The sequence below is a fragment of the Lacerta agilis genome, chromosome 8, assembly GCF_009819535.1.
Source record: "Lacerta agilis isolate rLacAgi1 chromosome 8, rLacAgi1.pri, whole genome shotgun sequence".
NCBI lineage: Eukaryota > Metazoa > Chordata > Lepidosauria > Squamata > Lacertidae > Lacerta > Lacerta agilis.
In genome coordinates this window covers 2,628,886-2,638,519 of record NC_046319.1, presented here as the reverse complement: position 1 = coordinate 2,638,519, position 9,634 = coordinate 2,628,886, and the positions used below count along the sequence as shown (strand labels likewise).

Genomic DNA, 9,634 nt, shown 5'->3' with positions numbered 1-9,634 from the left:
TGATCTCAAATGAATAAAGCACAACAAAACCACCCCTGTGTTTCCTACTTGAATGATTAGGTCTTGGGCCTCTTACTGTAAGGGAATTTCCCATTCCACGAAACAGCAGGAACAGCTTCTCATGCCTCCTGGGGAAATCAGGGTTTCTTGTTCCTCTGCTGATATAATGGATTATGCAAGCCTTCTCCAACCTGGTGCCCTCCAGACAACTACAGCCCTCACCAGCCCCAGCCACCCCTTGGCTTGATGGGCATTGCACTACAAAACATCTGGAGGGCAGAAGGCTGCTTTATGCTCCTACTGCCCATGTGACTCTGCCCCTTTTGGAATCTCCTAACCAGCTTCCCAACACTTTTGACTCCTATCATTTGTTCAATTCATGATAGGGTTGTGTTTCTCCTGCCCTTTGAAGACTCCATCCATTTTGCCCTGTTTGGAGAGTCTCTCTCGAGGGACATAAACTTTGCACCTGCCTTGGTTTACCTGCCATCTGCTTGTTCCTATCTAACAGCCTAAAAGATAAACACTTCTTGCATGGCTGTGAGATAAGATTAAGGTGTGCATGAAAAGCAGTTTACAATGGCTTTGGTTAAACTGTAACACTGATATTGCTTGGGAGAAAAAATTATTGCTGAAATGTGTGGTTAATAAAGGGTATTCCTCACTCTGCTCCCAGTGCAGTCTCCACTCCCCCCTTGGATATTTTCAACATCTGCTTGATCCCTCAAGCCAGAACCCCCTTTCTCCTTGAATTTAGATGTCACTGTTCTAAATCTAGCACCATGGTTCTTTGCTTTTTAAAGGCAAAAGTGTCTTATTACGGAGAGTCCTTTTTATACATCTCCCTTTTGGGCCATGGAGAGATTGAGAGAGAAAGATCTCAGCAGCCCATCTTCTCTGCCACAGTGATCTCTTTGTTGCGCATCTCTCTTTGTCTTCTCCACCTCGGCGGGTTCCCATCAAGATTTGAAATATTTCAGGAGCTTTGATAGTACATATTTTTGTCACCACAGGGGCTGGCTATTCTTTGCTTATTCCGGCCAGACTTCTGGGCTCTCTCCTTTTGCCAAAACAGAGATGGGAATAATTTTCTTCACTTCCTGCCGGCACAATGGGCAGCGACTGGTGGTATGGAAAATTTTCAGTGAGCAGTGGGAGCAGAAGTTGGCATGACGGCAAGGAAGCATCATCGTGTTGGCTTTTTGCCCGAAGCATACAGCACATTCCTCAGGAAGGGCTTGGAAATCCCCACAGGTGGACTCTGGAGATGCACAAATATTTCATACAAAAGACATGGAATAAGAAACATAGAAATGCTTCTTCAGCGCACTCTTCTTCCTATTTACACTATTTAACCACAAGGAGGGGGGGAGGGATGAGCAGGCTTTAATATGAACAAGTCTGTCAATGTTGGTTCCGCTAGCTTAGCCTCCGTTTGTCATGTTTCCACATCAGTTTGCATTTTTTTTAAAATAATAATAATAATGAGTCCTCCTGAGAACTCACCAACTTTTCTCTCTGTACTAGATGACCACCAGTAGGGGATGGTCAGAATGACAGCAGCCAGAAATGGGCAGAAGAGCAAGCCCTGACTGAGCCTCTGCTCTGCCTGCCTGGCTCTCCCACCACTGACTACCCCTTACCCAATGGGGGGGGGAGAATGGCACGCTGCACATACCCATGGGAGCCTCTTTTTGTGCACAAGGAGCCTGGCCATAGGTGAGGAAGCAGCAGCAGCCTTTGGGCTTATCACATGCTATTTGTGTTCTCTGAGGATGGAGGGAATGCTGCTAGAGAGACAAAGTGAAGGCTCTGACAGTACTTTGCCTTGCTTGCACTCAGTGTCCACACTGCTATCTTGTTTTCAGCTGCATTTATTAATAAGAATTAATATGTTTTGTCCCCGATTCAGCTACTGGACTAGAGTGAGTGAGTCTAGGGAGAGTTGGTGGGGGTTGGTGAGTGGCTTGTGCATTTTAAACACTTTTTGGGAGGTTGGAGAACTGCACAAATTTTGAAGGGTAGCTGTGCACTGACTCACCTGTTGTTTCAGGAAGTGTGAATTGGGTAGATTTACAATAAAATGTGAACTGAACAGAATTTATCCTCCACCCGTAGTTGGCTCATCCCAATGTCTTTATATGATTGAGCGCTGGTTTTCAACCAGTGTGCTGTGGCACCCTGGGGTGACTTGAGGAATGTTGAGGGGAGCCCTGGGGGACCACCCTTTCATTAGCTTGCAGTCCATATCTCTGTCTTTCTCTGAGGAACATTCAGAGGAGCAGACAGCTTTAACTTGCCGCCCATTATCTTCCCAAAATAAAACAGCAGTAAGAAAGTTGGGAAACACTTTTTCACGACTGTTTATCTTCTTAATATCTCTCCCCCCCAAATAAAAACCCTTCCCAGCTTTAGTAACAAACAGCTCCTTAGTTTTACACAGAGGGCTTGAGAAATGCAAGAAAATAGCAAAGTAGCTTCATGGTTTGTGTTCCTGGATGCGTGTGTGCTCTGTAAGAAGGGATTCAAAAATAACCCTGAGAGTGAGGAGAGTCTCCTGTGTTTCCCTGTCCTGCTACCCCCCAACATCCCTCCCCTCTCGTTTTCACCACCTCTCCCCCCAGGCAACCCCCCTGCTCTTTAACAGTCACCCATGGGGACAGGGAGAATGTGTCAGGGAAGGACTATGTCTGCATGCGTGTCCTGCGTGTGTGTATTCCTTACCTGCAATAACAAAATATTTCTACTTCGGATATTAATCTCATTTTCCCTCTACACTCCCCCCCCCCATGAGCATGCTGATTTGGGGAAAGGTAGGCTGTGGCTGCCGTATGGAGTGGGTCCGCTTGGCCCTACAGAGCAGTGCGCTCCTACTTACAAGGATGACAAAAAGGGCACTGACAAGGGGCAGGGCAGAATGGCCAAATCCCCACTTATGCCCATCCTGTAATGGAACCCCAGCGTAAGAGGCTTCCACAGGGGAGCCGAAGAAAGAATGTGGTTGGTCAAGGGAGCCGTAGACTCAAAAAGCTTGAAAACCACTGTGATAGGGAGTTCCAAAGGAGCCCTTGTGAGAGAAAAACAAAAATGTATGGTGTCTTTTTGTAGTATCTATTTAGTCAGTTAGGTGTTTATTATGGTCAATGGACCAATAAGACAAAATACAAAGTATAAAATACAAAATCACAGCTCCATTGAAGTTAAAAAAAATTCCAAAACAAAAAAACAAAACAATAAAAGTGAAATTTGCACTGGGCAGGGAAGTGCCCTGGGAGAGCTTGTTTCTGGGATGGTTTCCTGGGCTAAAAGAAAACAATGAGAGGAAATTGAGGTCAACTCAGAGCTGTTCCAGATACTCACCACTCTGTTGAAGAAGGCTGAGCCCATCAGCATTTGTTGGTAGGCTGGAGGGATCTGAAAGGGAACAAGAGAGACTTTAGGATGCTGCATCTCAAGTGCAGCCTTTTCCCATCAACAGCCCATGCCTTCTTGCCAGGCCACACCACGCTCAAGGGCTTTCCCCCAGCTGGAAAGCACATTTGAACTGTGATAATGCGCCTTGGTGGAGAGAAGGGTGGGTAGAGAAATCTTGAACCTTTGTATGGCTGAGATGTAGGCTGCTGCACGAAAACAGTCACAACTATTACCCCACCCACTCTTTGCCTCTGGTCGAACTCATTACCAGCCTGTGGCCCCCAGAAGGCTGCCTATGAGGGAATGTGACCCTCATGCGGAACAAGATTCCTCCACCCCTGAGTTTAGATGCTTCAGTTGCTTACCCAAAAGCTGGACTGCCTTGGTCCTTCCATAGATGTCCACAACAGCCCAGAGAGGGCTTGTGACCAAGACACCACCTACCACCAGGAACCCTTCTGACTTCTCATTGGTGCTGCAGAAAACAGAACCTTGGTTGTCCACCCAGAAGCTGACAATGGTGCCTTCTGCTTCACATTCTCCCGGTAAGACAGCAGCACGACACCTCCCTTGTTTTACCAGGTCTGGGCAAGTATACGGAGGCAGCACACTGGGCTCAATGAGGGAGGGATCCTCCCAAGTGAAGCCCACCCTTAGGCCTCCACACCACCTGCTCTCTTCCTTTAAGATTTTCAAAGTCACCTTCTCATAAAGTTCAATAGGCCGGCTGGAGAAGACAATGCCATTGCAGAATGTGGCTGCTCTGCTCGCTATGCAGTGGGACTCGTCCATAATGACCTGGGAGCCTTTGAGGTAAGGGTGGAAACAGAGGGGACCATTGGGAGGCTGGCTTGGGCCATCTGGACCTGTGGGAGACATAAGAGACGCCATGATTAATAAAATGATAAGGGTGCATGCTACAGTTTAGCATGCACTTTCCTTGCAAAAGGTCTCATGGCGTCATTAACAGGAATTATGAGAAACACTGCTCATCTCCACAGTCATCATGGCAGGATTCTCAGGAAGCGGAATTCTGTGCCTAATGCTGCATACACACTGTGCTTTTAATAATGACATCCATGTTCTGCTCTGACTTTCTCTACCACAAAGAAGCATGCTTAGCATGTTGCCCAAGATCCCGCAAAATATGAGATTACCACTAGGTGTCACTACCGGCAGGACAAGATGTGCTGAGGCCACAAACAGGTCCTGGTTGGGTTTGCTTTCCATTTATCATGCTGTAGTAACATCTCCTGCATAGAAACTGAAACCCCTCAGTCTACAAGAGGCAACAGTTCTTCTAATGACTGAACCATATGCAGGCTTGTGGTTTTTTGTTTAAGCAACTAGAAATATCATTTGCAAAAATAACTTCCCTATAGACACTGCCGTTTTACATCAGGTATATATATAGAACATAAATATTCCAGTTTATTAAACTGGATTCAGCTATGCCAAAATATATGAATTACAAAAAGTTGATCAATTACATAAATCTGTTATATATGCTACTATAGGACAACTGGACTCCAAATGTCTCAGGTTAATGTTAATGCATTTAATTCAGAGGCATTGGTAAACTGTGTGCAGTGGCGTAGCTGGGGGGCGGTGGCCCTGGGTGCAAAATCCTGAGAGGGGCACAACCAGCCGTCCCCACAACTGGCTCCCAGCTGAGCTCCTGCCGCCTATTGTGGTACAGAAATATTTTGTATAGATAAATAAGCTCCAAGCTTAGATGTCAACTTTGTCAACTTTAAGAAAAATATTGTTGACTTCTATTTCAGTGTATCTGAAGAAGTGTGCATGCACACGAAAGCTCATACCAAGAACAAACTTAGTTGGTCTCTAATCTAAGGTGCTACTGGAAGGATTATTTTTTATTTTTTTATTTTGTATTAAGAAAAAGAGGTGCTGGAACTCACTATGAACACCTCCCTTGTTCTGTCATAATGGCAATGGCGCCCACCTGAGAGGTGTCGTTACTGAGTTCTGGCAAGTTCTGGCTGAAAAAAAGCCCTGAACTTTGTATACCCCTAAAATCATGTAGGCATAAAGTCCATTTCATGATCATCTGGCCTCATCTGATGAGCCTGAGCTCTGCCTCCTCACACATAACCCATTCAACCAATTTAGAGTGAAGTTTCATTGGTCCTGCCACCATTGCTCTGCCTAACCATGAGGGTTGTTTGCTTTTGTGTGTGTGTGTGTCTGTGTGTGTGAGAGAGCTAAACTGTATGTGAAAATGGGCTATAGTTTATGAAGGAAACAGCTTCTCTTTCATTCCCTGATCCCAGGTGTCATTTGAGCAGTTGGCGGTTGCTGTTATCAGAACATCATCTCTACAATCCTTTATTGTTCTGATGGGGGGGGGTCACTGGGTGCACGGAAATGACAGGTTGGAGAGGGACAGAAGGAGAAATCCTGAACCTTGAAGATAAATACTTATGCATATTGCCTTTTCCTTAGACAATCTATAATTGTTTTCTGACTATTTCTCTTTAAATGATCTTAGGTGTTTGACATTCAGTAGATTATTTGTGGCCAGTGGTCTGTGAATAAATTAACACAGATGTGTTTTATTGACATGGGCAGTAAATTTACTTGTTATCATCTTGGAGAGCCAGGGTGGATCCAGTAAAAATGTTTCTTTAAAAGAAAAGTAAAAGTTGACCAGCGTTCAAATTCCCGCTTAATCATGAAGCAAGCTGGATGAATTTGGCTCAGTCACTGTCTCTCAGGCTAATCCGCCTCATAGGAGTGTTTGGAGGGGGAAATGGAGAGGGCAAGTGTGAGCCACCTTGAGCTCTCTGAGGAAATGCTGTGTGTATATCGCTCTGTCTGTGCTTTGTGCTTTGGAAAAGATTTCTGTGGCGTTATTTTATGTCTGGGTGAAAATGTAAAAGTTTGAGACCTTGTACTGTGTTGCAGGCCTGTTTCACAGGTGGAGAGAGGAGATTATTGCTTTTTAAAAATACAGTGGTACCTCTGGTTAAGTACTTAATTCGTTCCGGAGGTCCGTTCTTAACCTGAAACTGTTCTTAACCTGAAGCACCACTTTAGCTAATGGGGCCTCCCGCTGCTGCCATGCCGCCGCCGCCGCATGATTTCTGTTCTCATCCTGAAGCAAAGTTCTTAACCCGAGGTACTATTTCTGGGTTAGCGGAGTCTGTAACCTGAAGCGTATGTAACCTGAGGTACCGCTGTATTTATAGGAGACTGGGTTAAGAAAATTCACCAAATTTATTGGTCTGTGAAACAATGGACTCTGTTTGGCTGTCAGTTGGAAATGTCATTTGGGAGTTAACTGTTCGGAGACACAGAAAACGGGGATGAAAATGGATAGATGAGACCTGAGTATTAAGCAAATTCATCCTTAGTGTGGTAACATTTTGCTGGCTCCCTATCTGAGGAGGGCTTAGCAGAACTGTTATGTATTGAAGTTCTCACCCTGGCCACCAGGGGTGTTGTGTACCGTATATAGTTTTCACTCAGGTCCATGTCAGTTAATTTAGGCGGGAAACCCTGGGCTGCTGTTGTTACAATTTTGTCAGCCGGCTGCCTATAAAAGCAGGCTGGCCGAGCTGTTTGTGTTCAGTTCAGTTCCAGCTTACTTATAAGGAGCTACTTGGAGAAATCTCTGTGTTGTCTGCTATGTCCACCCACTACTTAATAAGAATAGCTTATGCAAGCAGGTTTCTAAAATCAACTAAACTGTCCAAGCAGCCAGAAGTATAACCAGAGGAGCTTTAGGAGTCAGAGGCAGATTATACCCAGTAGTTGGGCTGGGTTGTGAGTGAATTTGGCTGAGGTGGAGGCTTAGCGACTTTGGCCAGAGGTTAAAGCTTCTTAGAGGCTGGTGTCAGCTATGGTGCCTCTTGCAACCTCAGAAATTGTCATCAAGCACATATACAGGTGAAACTCGAAAAATTAGAATATCGTCGAAAAGTCCATTTATGTAAGCAATTGTTTTCATTAGCTACTGGAGTTTAATATATGAGATAGACTCATGACATGCAAAGTGAGATATGTCAAGCCTTTGTTTGTTATAATTGTGATGATTATGGCGTGCAGTTGATGAAAACCCCAAAGTTGAAATTGTTAATTTGGGGTTCTCATCAGCTGTACACCATAATCATCACAATTATAACAAATAAAGGCTTGACATATCTCGCTTTGCATGTCATGAGTCTATCTCATAGAATCTCATAGAATCATATAGTTGGAAGAGACCCTGAGGATCATCTTGTCCAACCCTCTGCAATGCAGGAATATGCAGCTGTCCCTTATGGGGACTGAACCTGCAACCTTGCCATTGCCAGCACCACGCTCGAACCTATTGATTAGTTTCACATTTTAAGTTGAATTACTGAAAGAAATGAACCTATCCACGATATTCTAATTTTTCGAATTTCACCTGTAAAAGCCCAAAGTAGATACCAGTATCCTCTTCATGTACAATATATCCTTTTACCAAACAATCTTAAACAACAGCTCATTCTGTATCCGACTCATGCATAAAATCTACTATATAGCACACTACCAGGAGGTTTTTAAAGCCCCAAAGCACCAATTTACTCATCTTTTCCTAAAATCACTGCCCCATAAAAATGAGCAAAGGCAACACTATAAATAGTTAACCAAAACTAACCATAAATTGGTGGTGAATAAGAAACAGCCAGTCACGTGCCATAAAATGCCTGGGAAAAGGCCGTAGTGCTGGTGCCTGGTGGGTCGTGTTGGGGAGCATCCTGCTGGTAAGTAAGGTGCAAACAAGAGGCTTCCCAGCTCAAAGCCCCTGCTCTCCATTAGAAAAACACGGTGCTACACTAGATCAAAGAACATTCATGATTAAGTTCTTATCGCGAGTTTCAGTGAGAAAAGAAATGTGGTCTTGGAGACCATTCAAAGCAGAAATTTTGGCAGAGGAGCAATGAATGGCATGCTTTGTTCACGGTTGGCTTTTGGAGAATTTTTATCATACAACAACCTCCAAAACCACTCACACACCAACCCCATCAACACTTAATATATGTTGATTGAGAGAGGGGAAATGATATATAAAAGATTTCCCTGGATGCCAAGATTCAGGTTTCAGGGTGAGAGAACCCCAGTAGACACAAAACATGCAGCAAAGTAAAGCGTGGAAATACAGTATAAGCTGTTAGAGACGTTTAAAATATTCCTTCCCAGGTTCCCCTCTTCGACTTAGCATAGAAAAAGACCAGACATTTGGTAAGTTTAAAATGGCTTATTTACAAACTCTTCAAAGGTCAGTTTCATGTGCTTTTCCATACAGCATTCAGAAATCACAGGCAGCAAAACTTAGGTTAGTTTCAAAGTGATGAAAGTTCTTAAATTATTTGTATAGGGACACCACAAGAATGGCTTTGCAAAAAGGGCATGCAGTCTGAGCTTGGAGCGGCCAGCTCAGATGTCTTTACATACTGGAGTACAAATGACTGATTGATTATTTAATTCCTTTACCACTTAATATATTTAAATGATCTCTAAGCAGTGTAAAGAAAACTGCAGCAACAACAGACAATTTAAACAAAATATTACAAAAACCCAGTTAAATATTAAAATGTTACATTAAGGCATAGTTGCTAATATATATAAACCAACATCAATTTTTTAAAAGTACTGTATTCCAGTGGCAGCCACCACATCTTGTGGCAGTGAATTCCACATAGCGCAGGGGACCCTGACCCACCAGTAGCACCTTTGCATTTTCACCCAGGGCCCTTCCTCGACACCCCCAGCTAGTTCTTACCCTCCAAGGGGCAAAGGCAGGCACCCATCACTTGCCAGGAGGCTGCTGTTCCTCTTGTTGTGCCCTTCCTTTATATCAATCAGGCTGAAGACTTTGGTGCTGCACGCTGGGTGATAGGCTAGAGTTTATGTTGCCATGCCAGGGACGCGGAGCTGTTTTTACTGAGCTGCCTGGGGCACTCCCGGGAGTTAAACATTAATCATAGGAGTGTGGGGCTTGTGTGCTTTTTCCCTTCACATTATCACAAGATGCACTTTGCTTTGTGCTAGGGGGATTTCCAGTATATTGTGTGTGTGGACACACACCCCCCAGGACCACATCCATGCCTTCTGAGTCCTGGCTTCCAGCCCAAGCTAGCAAGACTCCACCCTTTCCTCTTTCCTGTTGACCCAATCAATTTAGTTTGCACTGTTTCAGTGTACAGGTACTTGCTAGCTTTCATTGTCA

The 9,634-nt window shown here is 44.3% G+C and overlaps 1 protein-coding gene across 1 annotated transcript; it reads right to left on the bottom strand.

Annotated features, from left to right (window-relative positions):
* Positions 1–753: 753 nt before the first annotated feature.
* Positions 754–9,370, bottom strand: NEURL3 (neuralized E3 ubiquitin protein ligase 3). Its single transcript, XM_033159022.1, has 4 exons — positions 9,188–9,370; positions 3,780–4,280; positions 3,361–3,414; positions 754–1,261 (listed from the first exon to the last, which is right to left on the bottom strand). Exons 1-4 carry the CDS (start codon positions 9,213–9,215, stop codon positions 1,032–1,034), a joined length of 813 nt encoding a protein of 270 aa, XP_033014913.1. The 5' UTR covers positions 9,216–9,370; the 3' UTR covers positions 754–1,031.
* Between the last annotated feature and the right edge of the window lie 264 nt (positions 9,371–9,634).

Bases quoted from the DNA above. Each gene is read 5' to 3' on its own strand.
- NEURL3 (XM_033159022.1), bottom strand. From the start codon at position 9,215: ATGGGTGCCTGCCTTTGCCCCTTGGAGG. The intron at 3,415-3,779 runs GTAAGCAACTGA...GTTCCCTTTCAG, and splicing joins CAAGGCAGTCCAGCTTTTGG to ATCCCTCCAGCCTACCAACA. The intron at 1,262-3,360 runs GTGAGTATCTGG...GTGCATCTCCAG, and splicing joins CAGCCTTCTTCAACAGAGTG to AGTCCACCTGTGGGGATTTC.